The sequence below is a fragment of the Myotis daubentonii genome, chromosome 15 (assembly GCF_963259705.1).
Source record: "Myotis daubentonii chromosome 15, mMyoDau2.1, whole genome shotgun sequence".
Classification (NCBI taxonomy): Eukaryota; Metazoa; Chordata; class Mammalia; order Chiroptera; family Vespertilionidae; genus Myotis; species Myotis daubentonii.
The window spans coordinates 21,138,026-21,157,967 of NC_081854.1; the positions used below are offsets into that span (position 1 = coordinate 21,138,026).

The following is a 19,942-nucleotide window of genomic DNA, read 5'->3' on the forward strand; positions in this document are numbered from 1 at the left end:
AAATTCCTCAGCTCCCACCATGCAATGTCATCGCCTGCCCAAGGGTTCTCCAAAGCAGCAGCCTCACCGCTGCCTAAGGTCTTTCCCACTGCTGCCAGTGTTTGAATCACTGCTGCTCACCTACCAGTCACTACAACTGAGATCTTTTCTCTGCCTCTACCTGAGTTCTCCCTCCCTGCAACCCCTGTCCAGGTACTTGCACCGTTTGCACTCCTGCCCGAGTTCTCAAATCACAGCAGCCCAAGGTCAGCCTCAATGTGCCGCTTAATTTCTCTGTTCCCTTTCCCACCGGCCCATCTACCCTGAGCCCCCCACTGAGCCTCCCAGTCTTTCCTCCTGACTCACGCCCTCATCCCCGCTGTCACTGTCACTACTGCTGCTGCAGGGTCCAGGCTTGTCGTCCTCATCCTCGGGTTCAGGGGCTCCGTGTGCACGGAGGAGGCGGGCGAGGATGGGGTTGGGCCGGAGCATGGCGCTGCCCAGTGGGGTGCGGCCACCGTACATGCGGGCAGCAGGGTCAGCACCTGCCTTCAGAAGAAGCTCCAGCACATCAGCTGCTTGGGCCTCCACTGCCAAGTGCAGGGGGCTCCGGCCACACGTGGGCTCCTGTGGGTGTAGCAGAGAGGTCAGAGGGGGCCCTGCCCCACTCTGGGACAACCCCCAACCTGCCAAACCTCCTCCCTAGGGAGGCTCACCAGTTTGTTTAGGTCAGCTCCGGCCTCCCAGAGTAGTCGGACCATCTCTGCATCTTTGTGAATGACGGCCACATGGAGTGGGGTGTGGCCTGGGGACAGAGTGATGTTAGACAAGGAGGCTGAGGGACCTGGGCCCCCAATGCCACAGCTCGGGGGAGGGCTTTGTGGCCTGAGGGTGACCGAGTCTGGGGTCTGGACCCTGAATTCCTGGGTGTGTCAAAGAGGCATCTGCATGGCAAATGCCTAAGTCTCAGGGGAACTGGAACTGGCTGGCAGTGCCAATGCTTAGGTTGTGGGCCTGTGGCTGAAGATCCTGGGCCTACGGACAGGAGGCCTGGATCTTGGGAACAGGAAACCTAAGTCTCTGGTCTTACTTCACAAAGAACCTGAAACTCAAATTCCTGGGTCCTGAGTGGTTGAAGGACCTGTGAGCTTGGGGGCCTGGGGTGGACCCTGAACACTGACTGGGTCCTGGATGACATCAGTCCCTTTGTGAAGGGGCCAGTCCCGGGTAGTTGGACTTAGAGATGGGAGAGCCGAGACTCAGACACCAGGGCCCTGGTAGAACTGGCTGAAGAGGGCTGTACCTAAACTCCGGTGTCAACCTTTTGGAGCCTGGGGTACCAGAGTTTCACAGAGGGCCTGAGCTTTGAGTTTCCTTACCCTGGGTGGGCTGGGACCCATGGTTGGGGGTAGGGAGATGTCCAGGATGTGTTGTGCCTTCTGGCTGGGGAGGCTGGGCCCAACCACTGGATTTGGCCTAATAGCTCTAGGCATGTGGGTTCCTAGTGATCTGGAGCCTCCAGGTAGGGGTTCTGGGTCCCACACAGCCAATTCTCAATAATCTGGGGTCTGGGCAGGAGTCTTTGGTCCCAATGCCTGGGTCCCTGAAGCCTCAGTATTATTTCCCAAGGGGCTGGGTATTGAGTCAGGAGAGCTGAGCCCAAAGCCAGGTGCTGTCACCTGGACCTTCTCAGTAATGTGGACTCTCACCTTCATAGTTTTCAGCCTCTAGCTGCAGCTTCCAGTCCTCATTCTCTTCCTCCTCCTTCTCCAAGTCGGGTTTGGGGTACAACGCAACAGCAGTGTGGTCAGTGCCAGGGGTGTGGTCAGTGCCAGGGGTATGGTCGGTGCCAGGGGTGTGGTCAGTGCCAGGGGTATGGTCGGTGGCAGGGGTGTGGTCAGTGCCAGGGGTGTGGTCAGGGTCCTGAGCGAGGTAGATATGGGGGGCTTCCCTAGGGTGCTGGGGGCGGGGCTGGAGCAGCACTTGAGCACAGGCGTGTGCCCCCATTCGGCAGGCTAGGTGCAGCGCTGTGTGGCCCCCACGCTCTGCCACGTGCAACCCGGAGCCCGCCGTATACAATTTCTCCACCGTGGATGCTTCCCCCAGGATGGCTGCCAGGTGCAGGGCTGTCTGCAGGAGCAGAGCGCAAGTGTTAGAAGTCACACTGAGAATCCTGGCCCCAAGCCCTACACTATCTTCCAGTGGCTCACCTGGCCCAGGTCATTCTGCAGGTCCAGGTACTCAGTACCAGCTGCAAAGCCTAGGAGGAAGTCCAGGAAGGGCTCATGCTGATGAATCACCGCCAAGTGCAGTGCCCTGAGAACAAGGACAGGGGTCAGAAGGCACAGGTCAAGTACTCTTGCATTCGCTCATTCAGTAAACTGTGTGCTAGCCATTGTGACCACAGTTCTGGAACCAGATGTGAGGAATCTGAGAGGGTCAGGTCTGAGTTAATGTAGAAAATTTATTTAATCAATATTTATTAAGTAGGACTTCTGCCTCCTCTCAAACATGGACCAGATTTCCCCCCCCATATGAATCAATGAATAAATCAGACCAAACATCCTATATAATAAAAGGCTAATATGCAAATCGACCAAACAGTGGAATGACCGACTGGTCACTGTGATGCACACTGACCACCAGGGGGCAGACGCTCAATGCAGGAGCTGCCCTCTGGTGGTCAGTGCACTCCCACAGGGGGTGTGCCACTCAGCCAGAAGCCCTGAGTCGGGCTCACGGCTGGCGAGCGCAGCAGCCGTGGCGGGAGCCTCTCCCACCGCTTTGGCAGTCGGACATCCCCCAAGGGTTCCCGGACTGCGAGAGGGCACAGGCTGGGCTGAGAGACCACCCCCGCCTCCCCCAGTGCACGAATTTTGTGTACTGGGCCTCTAGTAGTATATAAAGCAACAGTTTTCAAAATACTGGACAATGTATCATGCAATGAATGACAGTGTGAGACAGGAAACAAATGAGGTGAAGCCTTCGATGGACTGCCACAGCTTATGGTCTTGAGAGTTTCAAGCCAAGGTGCTGGGAGAGAGAACCTAGGCAGAGTCAGCAGATTGCCTGAGGTGAGGAGATGGAGCTGAGTTGGGGATAGGGGATTGCCAACTGGCTACAGTCAGAGGATAGAGAACCCAAGAGGAGAGCCTGGGGAAATGACCCCAGTCTGAAGAAAGTATCATTCAAAAGAATTGGAGAAGTATGCTCATTGCTCACATGGCTGGGAATAGTACCCACTATTCCTACCAGCCAGACTAGGAAAAACCCATCATTCACAGGACATTGAGAAGAATACTCCAGAAGGTCTTACCTCAATAGTGGGGAATAATGAGTGCTAGCTGGGACACTGTTCAGGACCCACCTACCAAATCATAAAAGCAAAACCCAAAAGGATCAAACGAGTTACAAGTAATTTAGCTGTATCCCAGAACAATACTCAAGAATATTTATAGGAAGAAAAAAAAATATTTATTGGAACACAAAACTAACCAGCCTAACAAGTTAAAATCTACAATGTCTGGCATCTAATCAAAGATCATCAGGCACACAAAGAAGCAGGAACACATGACCTATAATTAGAATAATCAATCAACTGAAGTTAACCCAAAAATGATCCATATGTTAGAATTAGCAAACAAGAAAATTAAAACAGTTCATTATAATTGTATCTCACATATTCCAAAAGTTAACTATAGACATGGATGATAAAAGAAAAAGATTCTAATTGAACTCCTAGAGATAAAAACTACAGCACCTGAAATGAAAAACACACTAGATGGAATTAACAACAGATTGCACATTGCATTAAGAAAAGATGAATGAGCCCTAACCAGTTTGGCTCAGTGGATGGAGTGTCGGCCTGCAGACTGAAGGGTCCTCGGTTCGATTCCGGTCAAGGGCATGTACCTTGGTTGCGGGCACATCCCCAGTAGGGGGCGTGCAGGAGGCAGCTGATCGATGTTTCTCTCTCATCGATGTTTCTAACTCTCTATCCCTCTCTCTTCCTCTCTGTAAAAAATCAATAAAAATATAATTAAAAAAAAAAAAAGATTAACAAATTTGAAGACTTCACAACAGAAACTCTCCAGAATGAAACACAGAGAACATTTAAAAATGAAAGAACATCAGTGAGCTTCAGGGAACATGTCCCTAAAGCAGTGGTTCTCAACCTTCCTAATGCCGCGACCCTTTAATACAGTCCCTCATGTTGTGGTGACCCCCAATTTCATTTTTACAAATTGAACATAATTAAAGCATAGTGATTAATCACAAAAACAATATGTAATTATATATGTGTTTTCCGATAGTCTTATGCGACCCCAGTGAAAGGGTCGTTCAACCCCAAAGGGGTCCAGGGGTGGGCAAACTTTTTGACTCGAGGGCCACAATGGGTTCTTAAACTGGACCGGAGGGCCGGAACAAAAGCATGGATGGAGTGTTTGTGTGAACTAATATAAATTCAAAGTAAACATCTACACTAATAAAAGAGAAAAATGGTAATTGGCGTACGACGATACACTTTTCATTGGCTAATCAGGGCTATATGCAAATTAACTGCCAACTAAGATTGGCAGTTAACTGCCAACAAGATGGCGGTTAATTTGCATATGTAGGCACAATGCAGGGAGGCGAAAGGGAAAGCAGGAAGAAGCCCCCTGCCACTGACAGTGATCAGAAACCCAGGGGGGAGCTAAGAGCTGGGGGGCAGGGAAAAAGGCGGTCCTGGGGCCGCTTGGCCCTGCTCCCCAGCCATGATCGGAGAATCAGGTGCCTTTTCTGCCCTGGCCAGTGATAGCAAGAAGTAGGGGTGGAGCCAGCGATGGGAGCTGGGCACGGTCGAAGCTGGCAGTCCCGGGAGCTAGGGGTCCCTTGCCTGGGCCTAAAGCGGAGCCCACGATCGCGGGGCCGCTGCAGCTGCGGGTCCCCGCTGCCCGGGCTGGACGTCTCAGCCAGAGGCGTTAGGCCTGGGCAGGGGCGGAGCCTGCAACCGCGGGGAGCTGGGGGTCCCCTGCCCAGGCCTGACACCTCTGCCGGAGGCTTCAGGCCTGGTCAAGGGGCCGATCCGGTGATTGGTGATCGGAGGGTGATGAGGGTCAACTCCTCTGGCCGAGGCATCAGGCCTGGGCGGGGGGCTGAGCCGGGGATTGGGGGGATATGATGGTCCCCTTGCCCAGGCCTGAAGCCTGGACCAGAGGCCTCAGGCCTGGGCGGGGGCCAGAGCCAGTGATCGGGGGGAGATGGGGGTCCCCTGTCCAAGCCTGACACCTCTGGTGGAGGCATCAGGCCTGGGCAAGGGGCCGATCAGGTGATCAGAGGGTGATGGGGGTCTACGCCTCTGTCAGAGGCGTCAGGCCTGGGCAAGGGGCCGATCCTGCGATTGGAGGGTGATGGAGGTCAACGCCTGAGGGCTCCCAGTATGTGAGAGGGGGCAGGCTGGGCTGAGGGACACTCCCCCCCCCCCCACACCCAGTGCACGAATTTCGTGCACCGGGCCCCTAGTCATTACATAAAAGGGTACGGTCTTTTTTTTTTTTTTAGTTTTATTCATTTCAAACTGGCCGGATCCGGCCCGCGGGCCGGGCCGTAGTTTGCCCACGGCTGGGTTAGACCCATAGGTTGAGAACTGCTGCCCTAAAGGAAGAGGTAGATAGAAAAAATATTTGAAGAAATATCTAGAAAATTCTCCAAACTTGCTGAAAACTCTTAAACCCACAGAACCAAGAATGTGAATGACTGCCAAGAACAAGAAATATCAGGAAAACTACACCAAGATCCATTATTTAAAAATCTCTTCAAAATCAATGATAAAGACCAAAATCTTAAAAGCAGCCAGAGAAAAAGATACCTAAGTACAGAGGACTAGAAATAAGGATGACAGCAGATCTCACTAGAGAATAATGAAAAAAAAAAAATACACAATGGAACAATATCTTCAATATCCTCAAAGACAATGACTATCCAACCAGAATTCTTTAACCCAGCAAAAATAGCTTTCAAAAATGAAGACAAAATACAGATTGTAAGGAAAGAAAAAAGGCCTTTCTTTTCCTTTGCTGTACCTTCCACAGTTTACGGGAAGCACCTGGTAATTAAACCCCAAGATTGTTAGGCCCTCTGGTTCAAACAGTCCCTCTGTTCAAACTGAGGGGCAAAATAAGCTACTCTCAAGGCTACATTCTTACATACACATCCCTCCTCCCTGCTGATTTACAGCCCAGGAATAATTAGTAGAAAGTTCCCTTCCTCCCTTTCCTTTAAACAAGCCTCTTTTGAACTCTTCATAACTCTTACTCTAAAAATGTTTTACAGCTTTGGAAAAATACTAAGGATAAGACACCTCATGAGAACATCTGCCCGGATTGTCTCCTGAAAAACTAACGAAGACAACCCCGCTAATGTCTGCTCAATTTCACCTAGCAACAGCAGCAGCCTGAAAAGTCCCCTCCCTTCCTTATCCAAGGCTTTAAAGGCGGGGGTGGGGGGTGGGGCTGGAGGGGTGGGGGGACCGCAGCTTTTGTTCCTTGCCTTTGCATTGATTAGCAATGCATTGGCCCTTTCCCTTTTGGGAAAATAAAAATAAACTTCCTACATCCATCTCTTATTTTAGTTGTGAATTCTTTCACAGCCCACGTTACAGGCCAAAAAACGCTAACACAGATGATTTCAGATACACAAAAGCCTATGGAACTCATCATCAACAGACCCACACCACAAGAAATATATAAAGGAAACCTTCAAGCTAAAGGAAAATTATGTCATCGCCTGGCTGCTTTGGCTCAGTGGTTGAGCATTGACCCACGAACCAAGAAGTCATCGGTTCAATTCCTAGTCAGGAAACATGCCCAGGTTGCCGGCTAGATCCCGAGTAAGGGGTGTGGAGGAAGCAGTGATTGATGTATCGCTCTCATAGATATATATTTTAAATATATCTTTATTGATTTCAGAGAGGAAGGGAGAGGGAGAGAGAGATAGAAACATCAATGATGAGAGAAACATTGATCAGCTGCCTCCGGCACACCCCTCACTGGGGATGGGCCCGCAACCCAGGTACATGCCCTTGACTGGAATCGAACCTGGGGGCTTTCAGTCCGCAGGCTGTGTAAGGCCGCTGAAACCTCCCTTTTCCCTTAACCAACTTTTCCAGTAAGCTCTGGTTAATGTAAGATTAAAGAGAAGACCTCCCCCCTCCTGTGTCTCAACTGACCCTTCCCGTAAAGCTCTGGTGCCCTGGTTTGGTCATAGCATAGCTATCTTATCGCTCCCTGGGATCGGTCTGCGCATACCAGACCACCCTGACCCCCTAGGAAATGAGTCAACTAATAACAAAGGCCTGTCCCTGTAAGAGATGAGTTATGAGTTAACTGTTAACCCCATTCCCTGTTTCCCTGGCCACCTGCGTGTGGTTTTTGCCTTTATAAACTCCTGCTCTGCAATTGCTCAGGGCTCCAGTCAGCCAGCACTTCCCTTGTGTTGTTGTCTGCCTGCCTGAGAGCCCCTGCGCTGCGCTTGTAATAAAGAACCTCTTGCTTTTGCATCAAGTTTCGGCCTCTGCGTTTGACTTGGGGTCGTCGCCTCCTCCGCCGGACTCTCCGGGGGTCTTAGGGCCTTACATTTGGGGGCTCGTCCGGGATTAGGCGACCCCCTTCAAGCGCTGGGATCGGTCTTGGAGGTAAGCAGACTCCGGAGTCGTTCAGTGTTTGTCTTGTCCTTTGTTCGTTCTTAGTTTCGGTTTTTCAGGAAGACAGGTTGTCGGCTCCGTAAGGAGTCGGCTCCTCTGGTCGAAGGGGCTTCGGCCAGAAAAACTGTCACCCTGGGGGACGCCCCAGGAACGGGTGGTGACCAAGAGGAGGTCTTGGTCACTTCTGGTTCTGGCTGTCCGGCAACGGGCACTCGCGTGTCCGGCCGGACTAGCATCAGGGAGGGATATCATCCCTCAGCGGCCGTTCTGTATCTGGGTAAATTCTTGTGGATCCGGTGTCTTGTCGCGTCATTGTTTGTTCTTTGTTTTTGTCTTTTACTCCTCCTCTCCCATCCAGGTAACATGGGCCAAGGAAGCAGCACCCCTCTTTCTCTTACAGTGGCACACTGGACGGATGTCCGGAGTCGGGGACTCAACCTTTCCGTCAGTGTCAAGAAGGGTCCTTGGCAAACTTTCTGTTCATCCGACTGGCCAGCCCTAGGCGTGGGATGGCCAGCAGATGGGACTTTTGATCTGTCTATTATTTTTGCAGTAAAGAACAAGGTGTTCCAATCAGGCCCGGCGGGCCATCCAGACCAGCAGCCGTATATTGTCGTCTGGCAGGACCTGGTCCAAAACCCTCCCTCTTGGCTGAAACCCTGGCTGACGTCCGGAACCTCCCGGGTTCTCGTGGCCCAGGCCCCTCCTGCAGAACAGACGAAACGTCCCCTGGCTGACTCTCAAACCGATCTTCTCCTCTTGGACTCCCCTCCCCCTTACCCCACTCCTCTCCAACCAGAGCCGCCGGAGAGACCAGAGCCCTCAGCGCCCCCCCCCGCTCCTCCGGCAGAGGGACCGGCTCAGGGAACCCGGAGTCAGAGGAGACATCCCGCGTCTCCGGATTCGACTGTAGCCTGCCCCCTCCAACCATACGGGCCTCCGCCCTCTCGCGGGGACGATGACGAAACGGCTCCGCTTCAGCCACTCCAATACTGGCCCTTCTCCTCGGCAGACCTCTATAACTGGAAAACTAACCACCCTCCCTTTTCAGAGGATCCCCAGCGTCTGACGGGGCTGGTTGAATCCCTTATGTTCTCTCACCAGCCCACTTGGGACGACTGTCAGCAGCTTCTCCAGACTCTCTTTACTACAGAGGAAAGGGAGCGGATTCTTTTGGAGGCCCGGAAGAACGCCCCCGGCCCCGATGGCCGGCCAACTCTACTCCCTCATTTGGTGGATGCGGCCTTTCCTTTGGCCAGGCCGGACTGGGACTTCAACACGGCAGAAGGTAGGGAGCACCTGAAGGTCTACCGCCAGACTCTAGTGGCCGGCCTCAGAGGGGCGGCTCGGCGCCCCACGAATTTGGCTAAGGTAAGAGAGGTCATCCAGGGGCCCACTGAACCGCCTTCTGTTTTTCTCGAGCGATTAATGGAGGCGTTCAGACGGTACACCCCATTTGACCCCACCTCGGAGGGACAGAGGGCCTTGGTAGCTATGGCCTTCATAGGGCAGTCAGCGCTAGATATTAAGAAAAAGCTGCAGAGACTTGAGGGGTTGCAGGACTTTACCCTCCAAGATTTAGTTAAGGAGGCAGAGAAAGTGTACCACAAGAGGGAGACCGAGGAGGAGAAGGAGCAGCGGAAGGAGAGAGAGAGAGAGGAAAAGGAGGAGAGAAAGGAAAAAAGGGAAGAGCAAAGACTAACCCGTATCTTGGCCGCAGCAATAGAAGGGAGTAAGCCACAGGAGAGAGGAAAAGGAAGGCAGGCAGGGGCCCTGGGCAACAGGCCACCGTTAAGGAAGAATCAATGTGCTTATTGCAAGGAAGAAGGACATTGGAAGCGGGAGTGCCCAAAGAGACTAGCGAAGAAGGCGCTGGCACTCCAGGAAGATAGTGATTGAAGAAGTCGGGGCTCGGACCCCCTCCCCGAGCCTAGGGTAACTCTTAAGGTGGAGGGGAAGCCTGTTAACTTCCTGGTGGACACAGGGGCCCAATATTCAGTTCTTAAGAAACCGCTAGGACCAGTCTCCCAGAAGACCTCCTGGGTGATAGGGGCAACGGGAAATGAGCAATACTCCTGGACCACCACCCGGACAGTAGATCTAGGCACGGGAAGAGTGACTCATTCCTTCTTGGTAATACCCGAGTGCCCAGCCCCCCTTCTGGGGAGAGACTTGTTAACTAAAATGGGGGCTCAGATCACTTTCACCCCCAAGGGGCCTACCCTGACCCAACATGGGGAGCCAATTACCCTCTTGACACTTCAGCTCGAAGATGAGCATCGGCTGTTTGAGAATAACGTCCGAGAGGACGAGGGGATAGCGGAGTGGTTACAGCAATACCCTGAGGCTTGGGCTGAAACCGCAGGGATGGGCTTAGCTACCAAACGGCCCCCCGTAATGGTAGAGCTTAAGTCCACTGCAACCCCGATTGCAGTACGGCAGTATCCCATGGCCAAAGAAGCCTGGAAGGGAATCAAAGTTCATGTCCAACGCCTCCTACACCTAGGGGTCCTCGTTAAGTGCCACTCCCCGTGGAACACCCCACTCCTCCCGGTAAAGAAACCTGGAACTGATGACTACCGACCGGTGCAGGACTTAAGAGAAGTCAACAAGAGGGTACAGGATATTCATCCCACGGTCCCCAATCCTTACAATCTCTTGAGCTCTATCCCTCCGTCCCATGTGTGGTATTCAGTTCTAGATTTAAAAGATGCCTTCTTCTGCTTGCGACTGCATCCTGCCAGTCAGAGCATTTTCGCTTTCGAATGGAGAGACCCAGATTCGGGGATGACAGGGCAGCTGACTTGGACCCGACTTCCCCAGGGATTCAAAAATTCCCCCACCATCTTCGATGAGGCACTTCATCAAGACCTGGCTGCTTTCCGCGCTGACCACCCGCAAATCACCCTTCTCCAGTACGTAGATGACCTTCTCCTCGCCGGAGCTACTAAGGAGGACTGTAAAGCAGGTACCGGTGCTTTGCTCTTAGAGCTCTCCCGCTTAGGATACCGGGTCTCGGCCAAGAAAGCCCAGATATGTCAGCGGAGAGTAACCTATTTAGGGTACGCACTAGAGGGGGGAAAGAGGTGGCTCACTGAAGCCCGAAAAAGCACAGTCACCCAGATTCCCAGGCCACAGACCCCCCGGCAGGTACGCGAGTTCCTGGGGACAGCTGGATTCTGCCGCCTCTGGATTCCGGGTTTTGCAACCTTGGCGGAGCCCCTCTACCCGCTGACAAAGCAAGGGAACCCCTTCGAATGGGGGGAGACTCATCAGAAAGCCTTTGACAACATTAAAAAGGCTCTTCTCTCGGCCCCGGCATTGGCCTTACCAGACGTGGCCAAACCCTTTACCCTGTTCATAGATGAGAGGAAAGGGGTAGCCAGAGGGGTCCTAACTCAAACTTTAGGCCCCTGGAAGAGGCCGGTAGCCTATTTATCCAAGAGACTAGACCCAGTGGCTAGAGGGTGGCCAGGCTGCTTGAGAGCAATTGCAGCTACTGCCCTGCTCGTAAGAGATGCGGACAAACTTACCCTGGGGCAGAAACTGACTGTGGTGGCCCCACACACTCTCGAGAGTGTTATTCGGCAGCCACCAGACCGGTGGCTATCCAACGCTCGGATGACTCACTACCAGAGTCTCCTGCTAAATGAAGATCGAATCCACTTCGGGGCTCCGGTAGTTCTCAACCCAGCAACCCTACTACCGGAAGTAAATCCTGAGAGCAAAGAAGTCCTACACTCATGCCGTGACATTCTGGCAGAGGAAACAGGGCCGAGGAGAGACCTCAGAGATTCTCCCTTGCCGGAGCCTCAACTCACCTGGTTCACGGACGGAAGCAGCTACCTCCATGAAGGTAAGAGGGTGGCGGGAGCGGCTGTGGTCAGCAAGGACCGGACTATTTGGGCTAGTAGCTTGCCCGAAGGGACTTCGGCCCAGAAGGCCGAATTAATTGCCCTGACACAGGCTCTCAGGCTGGCAGAGAGCAGCCGGGCCAATATTTATACTGACAGTCGTTATGCTTTTGCCACTGCTCATGTGCACGGGGCCATATACCGTCAGAGAGGTCTCCTCACTTCAGCAGGAAAGGAGATTAAGAATAAAAAGGAAATCCTCGACCTCCTAGAAGCCGTCCATGCCCCTCGGGAAGTAGCTATCATTCATTGTCCCGGGCACCAGAAAGGGACCTCGGAAATAGCTATAGGCAACAGGAAAGCGGACGCCGAGGCGAGACAGGCAGCTCTCGGACCCCGGCTACTCGCTCTCGCTGCTGGTCCCGCGGTACCACAGCCAGAGACCCTCCACTACACCCTAGAGGAGGAAGAAGACCTGCTTAAAAGGCCAGAAAAGTACCATAAGGACAAACTCGGGGTGTGGAGGACCACAAGGGAAAAGATGGTAGTACCAAGGGAGGCAGCCACTGCCTACCTCCAACAACTGCACCGCCTTACTCACCTGGGGGCCAAACACCTCAGCTCCACCAGCCGGGCAACTGGACACTATGTCAAAGGACTTGATCGCCTTTCAGAAGAAGTAGTTAAGCAATGCAAGGCGTGTCAGCTGGTGAACATACATTCATCCCAGGTCGGGACCGGACAGAGACTCAGGGGAGACCGGCCCGGGAGTTACTGGGAGGTAGATTTTACAGAGGTGAAGCCCGCCCGATACGGTTATAAATATCTCTTAGTTTTCATAGATACCTTCTCAGGTTGGGTAGAAGCCTTCCCTACCAAAAGAGAAACTGCAACCGTGGTCGCCAAGAAGATCTTAGAAGACATCTTTCCGCGGTTTGGAATTCCTAAGGTAATTGGATCAGACAACGGTCCGGCTTTCGTTGCCCAGGTAAGTCAGGGAATGGCCAAGATACTAGGGGCGGATTGGAAATTGCATTGTGCTTACAGGCCCCAGAGTTCAGGTCAGGTAGAAAGAATGAATAGGACATTAAAAGAGGCTATGACTAAATTATCCTTAGAGACTGGCGTGGCGGACTGGACGGTCCTCCTTCCCTTTGCCCTTTTCCGCGCGCGAAACACCCCAGGCCCCTTGGGGGTGACACCATTCGAGGTTCTGTTTGGGGCCCCTCCGCCCCTAGCCGCTGACCCTTGGTCTGTGCCCACAGATACTCACACCCCTCAATCCCTGCTTGCCAGGCTGAAGGCCCTCGAGACTGTCCAGAAGGAGGTGTGGACTCCCCTGGCTGCCCTCTACCAACCGGGGGAGTTGCAGGTCCCCCACCAGTTCCAGGTCGGAGACTTCGTCTACATCAGACGCCATCGAGCTGCTAATCTCGAGCCGAGGTGGAAAGGACCCCATCTGGTATTGCTGACAACCCCGACAGCGGTCAAGGTAGACGGCGTAGCCGCTTGGATCCACGCCTCCCACGTTAAGCGAGCACCTCCACCAGATGATGACGGCCATGGATGGACTGTGGAGAAAACTGACAACCCTCTCAAGCTGCGGATTCACCACCGCCCTCCTCCTCTTGCTGAGCCTGCCACTGATAAGTAGCAACCCCCATGCCCCAAAGAGACTAACCTGGAGGGTGCTGTCCCCCCATACTGGGCAGACGGCTTGGTCAATCACCAATATTGCACCTAAAGGGACATGGTGGCCGGACCTAACGCCGGACCTCTGTGCCATGGCAGCCGGACATAGACTATGGGACCTCCCATATGAATCGGTAGAGGAAACCAAGTCAGGTGTAGAGTCCCGAACTTACATAGGAAAGGGAAAAGATGGCTATCCTAGACTCTGCAGTTATTCCGAAGCCCGCGAGGCTCTTTCGGAGTCCCAATTCTATGTGTGCCCCAAAGATAGGCAGGGACACGGGAAAAATTGTGGATCTGAACATGAATACTTTTGTGCAGAATGGGGGTGTGAGACAACTGGTACTGCATATTGGATCAAAGAGCCCCCTGCATGGGATCTCATCCAAGTTCAGAGAAATAAGAGCAAATCCTCCGGTCATAGGGGATGGATTAATACTCTAAATATCTCTTTTACCCCAGCTGGCCGGTCATATGAGCTAAACAAATGGCGCTGGGGACTAACATGGGGGCTACGGTTGTATGATAAGACCCGGAAATATGATGGCTTCCTTTTTAAGATAAAATTAGATGTAGACGATTACAGACCACCAGTTGCAGTAGGTCCCAACCCCGTCTTGTCCAGCCGGCAGCTCCCCACGAAAGGAAAGCCTTTTACCACTACTCCAGTGGCAGAGACCAGCCCAGCCTCCTGGGAGGAACTGGCCGGCCCCATAGACCCGGAGGTAAACTCTGGTCAGAGACTGTTAGGCTTAGTGGAGGGGGCCTTTAGTTCTTTAAATATGTCCAGGTCTAACCTAACTGAGTCTTGCTGGCTCTGCTTAACTATAAGGCCCCCCTACTATGAAGGAATAGCCTTCCGGGGAAACTATACCAACACCACAAGCCACGACCATTGTTCATGGGGACAGCAGGGGAAGCTGACCCTTACTGAGGTCTCGGGGCAAGGCACATGTATAGGACAAGTGCCAAAAGACCGCCAGCATCTCTGCAGCGAGAACTTAGCATACCCTTCTCCCGCAAGCTATTACTTAGTGCCCCCGAAAGGGGGATGGTGGGCCTGTAGTACAGGGCTTACACCGTGTTTAGCAGCCCAGGCCTTCAACCGCTCTCAAGATTATTGCATCCTTGTCCAGTTAGTCCCCAGAATCATGTATTATCAAGCGAATGCGTTTGAAAAGGAATTTGACTTCTATCCTCCCTCCCATCGAGATAAGCGGGAACTTGTGTCACTGACCTTAGCCGCTCTCTTGGGTTTGGGGGTCGCGGCAGGAGTTGGGACAGGGGCGACAGCCCTCATTAAAGGCCCCACTTACACTGAAGAACTCAGAGCTGCTATAGATGAAGACCTCAAACATATAGAGCACTCCATTACCAAACTTGAGGAGTCTCTGACCTCCCTGTCTGAGGTAGTCCTACAAAATAGGAGGGGTCTTGATCTCCTGTTCTTAAAGGAGGGAGGGCTGTGTGCAGCCCTCAAAGAACAATGCTGTTTCTATGCTGATCATTCAGGGGTGATAAAGGATTCCATGTCAAAACTTAGGGAAAGGTTAGAGACTCGCAAAAGAGAGCGAGAAGCCAAACAGGGCTGGTTTGAAAGTTGGTTTAACAGCTCACCTTGGTTCACAACCCTAATATCCTCACTGTTAGGGCCCCTAATTATTCTACTCCTCCTGTTAACATTCGGGCCGTGCATATTAAATCGCCTAATCGCCTTCATCCGGGATCGGATCAGTGCAGTCCAGGTGATGGTCCTTCAGCAACGGTATCAAACTGTACCCCTAGACGAAGGACCTCTAGTTCCATGATTGGAACTCTCCAAAAGAAAAGGGGGGAATGTAAGGCCGCTGAAACCTCCCTTTTCCCTTAACCAACTTTTCCAGTAAGCTCTGGTTAATGTAAGATTAAAGAGAAGACCTCCCCCCTCCTGTGTCTCAACTGACCCTTCCCGTAAAGCTCTGGTGCCCTGGTTTGGTCATAGCATAGCTATCTTATCGCTCCCTGGGATCGGTCTGCGCATACCAGACCACCCTGACCCCCTAGGAAATGAGTCAACTAATAACAAAGGCCTGTCCCTGTAAGAGATGAGTTATGAGTTAACTGTTAACCCCATTCCCTGTTTCCCTGGCCACCTGCGTGTGGTTTTTGCCTTTATAAACTCCTGCTCTGCAATTGCTCAGGGCTCCAGTCAGCCAGCACTTCCCTTGTGTTGTTGTCTGCCTGCCTGAGAGCCCCTGCGCTGCGCTTGTAATAAAGAACCTCTTGCTTTTGCATCAAGTTTCGGTCTCTGCGTTTGACTTGGGGTCGTCGCCTCCTCCGCCGGACTCTCCGGGGGTCTTAGGGCCTTACAGCTGACGCTCTATCCATTGAGCCAACCCAGCTAGAGCTTTCATAGATATTTTAATCACTATACTCCTCTCCCTTCCTCTCTCTAAAATCAATAAAGACATATTTTTTAACAAAAGGAAAATGAAAGAAGGTTAAAAATGGCAGCAGAGCAAGTGGATGCTGCACAGAAATAATCCCAGGATTACCAGGAATTACAACTAAAATACAGAAAAACTTCCTGAATAATCAACAGAAGACTCACTGGAGAACCCTGATAAATGAGGACAGAAAGTGGAGACCCCAACCAGACTGGTAGGCGGGACAGAGGTGCGAAAGGGAGGGCAGGCTCCCACAGACAGAAACTGAAGTTCTGGGGAGATATCTCAGCTGTGGGGGGTTGCCACTGAGAACTCTGGGGTGTAATCCCCAAGCTGGGCCCCCCAGCTCTGAGCACCAGAACTGAGAAGGGTACCCACATAACATCTGTCTGTGAAAAGCAGCAGGGTTGCTGTTAGCCAGGGAGAGATGGCTGGAAATTCAGGCACCCTCTTAAAGGGCCAAAGCACAAAATTCCTTGTGGGGCCACAACCTTGTGCTCCAGCAGAGGAAGGGCAGAGTGGACTGAAGCTGGGTGAGCAGAAGCCAGGATCCGGGGCTCTGGGGTTAGAGCTCAGAAGGCAGACACCCAATTTCCTGTGCTGAGTCATTCCCTCACACTGCAGAGGTCATCTTTCTCACATAGACATTTGCTATACAGGCAGCTTCCCCCAGGCAAGCTTCCCTGGGGGAAGACATTTGACCTACCCTATTGGAAAACACCTTGCCCCATGGTGGGGAATTGCTCAGGCCTATTAAAAGACTGAGAATAACGATTAGCCTCCAGGCAGAAGCAATTGCCCCACCCTGTTGAAAAAACTCTTACCACACATGTGGACAACTGCCTGAGGGCAATTCAAAACAAAATCCTATCAGTCTGTAAACAGAAACAGTCTCCGGAGGCTTAGAATCTTTGCCTGATCTACTTAGTCAGAAACAACATTTGACACTGTCCTGCACTAGAGATTGAGAGGCGTGGCAGATCTACCTAGAAAATAGTCACAAACCCAAAAAGGCAGCCAATCTGAGGAGAGAAAGAAACACACTCCAAATAAAAGAACAAGATAATTCTCCAGAAGAAGAGATAGATGAAATGGAGATAAGGAAATTACCTGATATAGAGTTCAGAATAATGATGGTAAAGATGCTCCACAGCATGAGAAAAGATATAGGAACTAGGAAAACAGAAATAAAGAATGACATAGCGGAGAACCAAGATGGCAGCATAGGTAATCACCCATACTTGCTGCCTCGCACAACCACATCAAAACTACAATTAAAAGACAAAACGATATCATCCAGAGCCACAGGAAGGCTGGCTGAGTGGAAGTTCTACAACTAGAAGGAAAGAGAAAAGCACACTGAGACTGGTAGGAGGTGCGAAGGTGCGGAGGTACAGAGGCACGCGCGAAACGAGCTGGCAACTGGGTGCGCTGTTGTCTTTTTCAATCAGGAGGGAGATACAAGATCCCAATTGCTCTGGACTCCAGTTCCGGGCAAGACTCTGGGGACCCAGACTCATATGGGGAGAAATTGGACTGTCTGGCATTGGGCCGGAACACGAGGGTGGCTTTCTCTCAGAGGTGCTTGCAGCGATCACTGTTCCTAAATGGGGGCATGGGATACAGAGACCCGGGGAACTCTCCGGGGCAAGGCTGACTGTCAGCCATTGCTGTTTGCTCCACTCTGGTGACTGCCTGAGACCCCGCCCCACCCAATTTACAACCCCACTCAAGCAGTGCACAGAGGCTTTTGCATATGAATGGCCCGTACTTTCGCAGCATAAAACCTAACAAACTGCAGCTGGGTCAGAGAACTCCAAAGCTTCCAAAAGAACCCCTAAGTCTCGCCAGCACCCTGCACTGCTTCACAGCTGGGCCTCATCTGGGCACTTCCAAACCCCAAACAAAAAGGAGGAATCTGCAGATCTCTCTGTAGCTCCTGCTGGGCAGCCTCAGGAAGTGGCTGACTTTGTACCTCCTTGGAGATCCAAGAGCCAGTGTACCCAGTGGTCAGTGTGAGACCAGACCAGATTACAACTCTTCACATCCATAAGTGACACACTCAAGGGACAGACTCAAGGAGCACCAAAGCCCCAATGAAGCAAGTCCTGCCCCATAAGGTGTCTCCAGCACAGTAGTTCTCCCACTGTAGACACAGCTGGTCCTCATAGCCAATTGGCCTGAAGGTCAATTCCTTCCAGTGATACCAACAGCAATCAAGGATTCTCTACAACAAGACTGTGCACACAGCCCACAAAGGGGTGCACCAAGAGTGTCCACCTCAGGTAATTAGGGAGGCTGAGCCACTGGACCCTATAGGATACCTAGAACACAAAGCCACTCTATCAACACAGGGAAGCATAAAAAATGCGGAAACAAAGAAACAGGTCACAAATGACAGAAATGGAGGAAAGCAAACTACTGGATATAGAGTTCAAAACCATGGTTATAAGGTTTTTCAAGAATTTTCTAGAAACCGCCGATAAATTTAGTGAGACCCTAGAGGATATGAAAAAGGACCAACTAGAAATTAAGCATACACTGACTGAAATAAAGAATAATATACAGAGATCCAACAGCAGACAAGAGGATCCCAAGAATCAAGTCAAAGATTTGAAATACGAAGAAGCAAAAAACACCCAACAGGAAAAGCAAAAAGAAAAAAGTATCCAAAAATATGAAGATAGTGTAAGGAGCCTCTGGGACAACTTCAAGTGTACCAACATCCGAATTATAAGGGTGCCAGAAGAACAGAGAGAGCAAGATATTAAAAACCTATTTGAAGAAATAATGACAGAAAACTTCCCCTACCTGGTGAAAGAAATAGACTTACAAGTCCAGGAAGCGCAGAGAACCCCAAACAAAAGGAATCCAAAGAGGACCACACCAAGACACATCATAATTAAAATGCCAAGAGCAAAAGACAAAGAGAGAATCTTAAAAGCAGCAAGAGAAAAACAGTTAGTTACCTACAAGGGAGTACCCATACAACTGTCAGCTGATTTCTCAACAGAAACCATGCAGGCCAGAAGGGAGTGGCAAGAAATATTCAAAGTGATGAATAGCAAGAACCTACAACCAAGATTACTCTATCCAGCAAAGCTATCATTTAGAATTGAAGGTCAGATAAAGAGCTTTACAAATAAGAAAAAGCTAAAGGACTTCATCACCACCAAACCAGTATTATATGAAACTAGAGGCCCGGTGCACAAAAATTTGTGCACTCGGGGGGAAGGGGGGGTCCCTCAGCCTGGCCTGTGCCCTCTCGCAGTCTGGGACCCCTCGGGAGATAACAACCTGCTGGCTTAGGCCTGCTCCCGGGTGGCAGAGGGCAGGCCCAATCCCTAGGTGCAGCCCCTGGTCGGGCTCAGAGCAGGGCCGATTGGGGAGTTGGGGCGCCGCCCCCTGTCATGCACAGAGCAGGGCGGATCTGGAGGTTGCGATGCCACCCCTAGTCACGCTCAGGGTACGGCCGATTGGGGGGTTGGGGCACCGCCCCCTGTCACACTCAAGGCAGGGTCAATAGCGAAGTTGCGGCGCCACCCCCTGTCACGCTCAGAGCAGGGCAGATCAGGGGGTTGGGGCGCTGCCCCCTGTCACACACAGAGCAGGGCCCATCAGGGGGGTTGGGGCTCCATACCCTGTCACACACGGAGCAGGGTTAATCAGGGGGTTGGGGAGCTCCCCCTGTCATGCACAGAGCAGGGCCGATCAGGGGGTTGAGGAGCTCCCCCCGTCACGCACAGAGCAGGGCCCATCAGGGGGTTGAGGAGCTCCCCACTGTCACTCACAGAACAGGGCCCATCAGGGGGGTTGGGGCACCGCCCCCCATCACACACAGAGCAGGGCGGATCAGGGGGTTGGGGTGCTGCCCTCTATCACCCACAGAGCAGGGCCAATCAGGGTGTTGGGGCGCCGCCACTGTCACACTCAGGGCAGGGCCGATGGGGAGGTTATGGCTCTACCCCGTCACACACAGAGCAGGGCCCGTGGCGGGGGGGGGGGGGGTGCCGCCCTCTATCACCCACAGAGCAGGGCCGATCAGGGGGTTAGGGCGCTGCACCCTGTTACACACAGAGCCGCAGGGCGATCAGGGGGTTTGGGTGCTGCCCCCTGTCACGCTGATCCCAGTGCCGGGAGGCCTCGTGCCTTCGCTTATCCCGGTGCCGGGAAGCATATTACCCTTTTACTATATAGAATAGAGGCCTGGTGCACGGGTTGGGGCTGGCTGGTTTGCCCTGAAGGGTGTCCTGGATCAGGGTGGGAGTCCCCACTGGGGTGCCTGGCCAGTCTGGCTGAGGGGCTGA

The 19,942-nt window shown here is 52.3% G+C and overlaps 2 protein-coding genes across 3 annotated transcripts in view; one reads left to right on the forward strand and one right to left on the reverse strand.

The window, feature by feature from the left end:
- Positions 1-19,942, reverse strand: part of NFKBIB (NFKB inhibitor beta) — a 34,401-nt gene that overhangs the window by 410 nt on the left and 14,049 nt on the right. Inside the window, exons 2-6 of one of the 2 annotated variants that reach the window (XM_059666629.1) lie at positions 16,746-16,808; positions 2,190-2,295; positions 1,689-2,109; positions 696-784; positions 346-606 (exon numbers count right to left, since the gene is read on the reverse strand). In XM_059666629.1, the coding sequence (XP_059522612.1) occupies positions 346-606; positions 696-784; positions 1,689-2,109; positions 2,190-2,295; positions 16,746-16,808 (940 nt within the window). The remainder of the gene's footprint in view (positions 1-345; positions 607-695; positions 785-1,688; positions 2,110-2,189; positions 2,296-16,745; positions 16,809-19,942) is intronic. The other variant, XM_059666631.1, reaches the window with a different exon arrangement.
- On the forward strand, positions 7,525-14,245 carry LOC132216917 (uncharacterized). The gene is given in 1 exon segment (XM_059666619.1): positions 7,525-14,245. A coding segment is annotated over 1 exon segment (5,145 nt). The 5' UTR covers positions 7,525-8,026; the 3' UTR covers positions 13,172-14,245.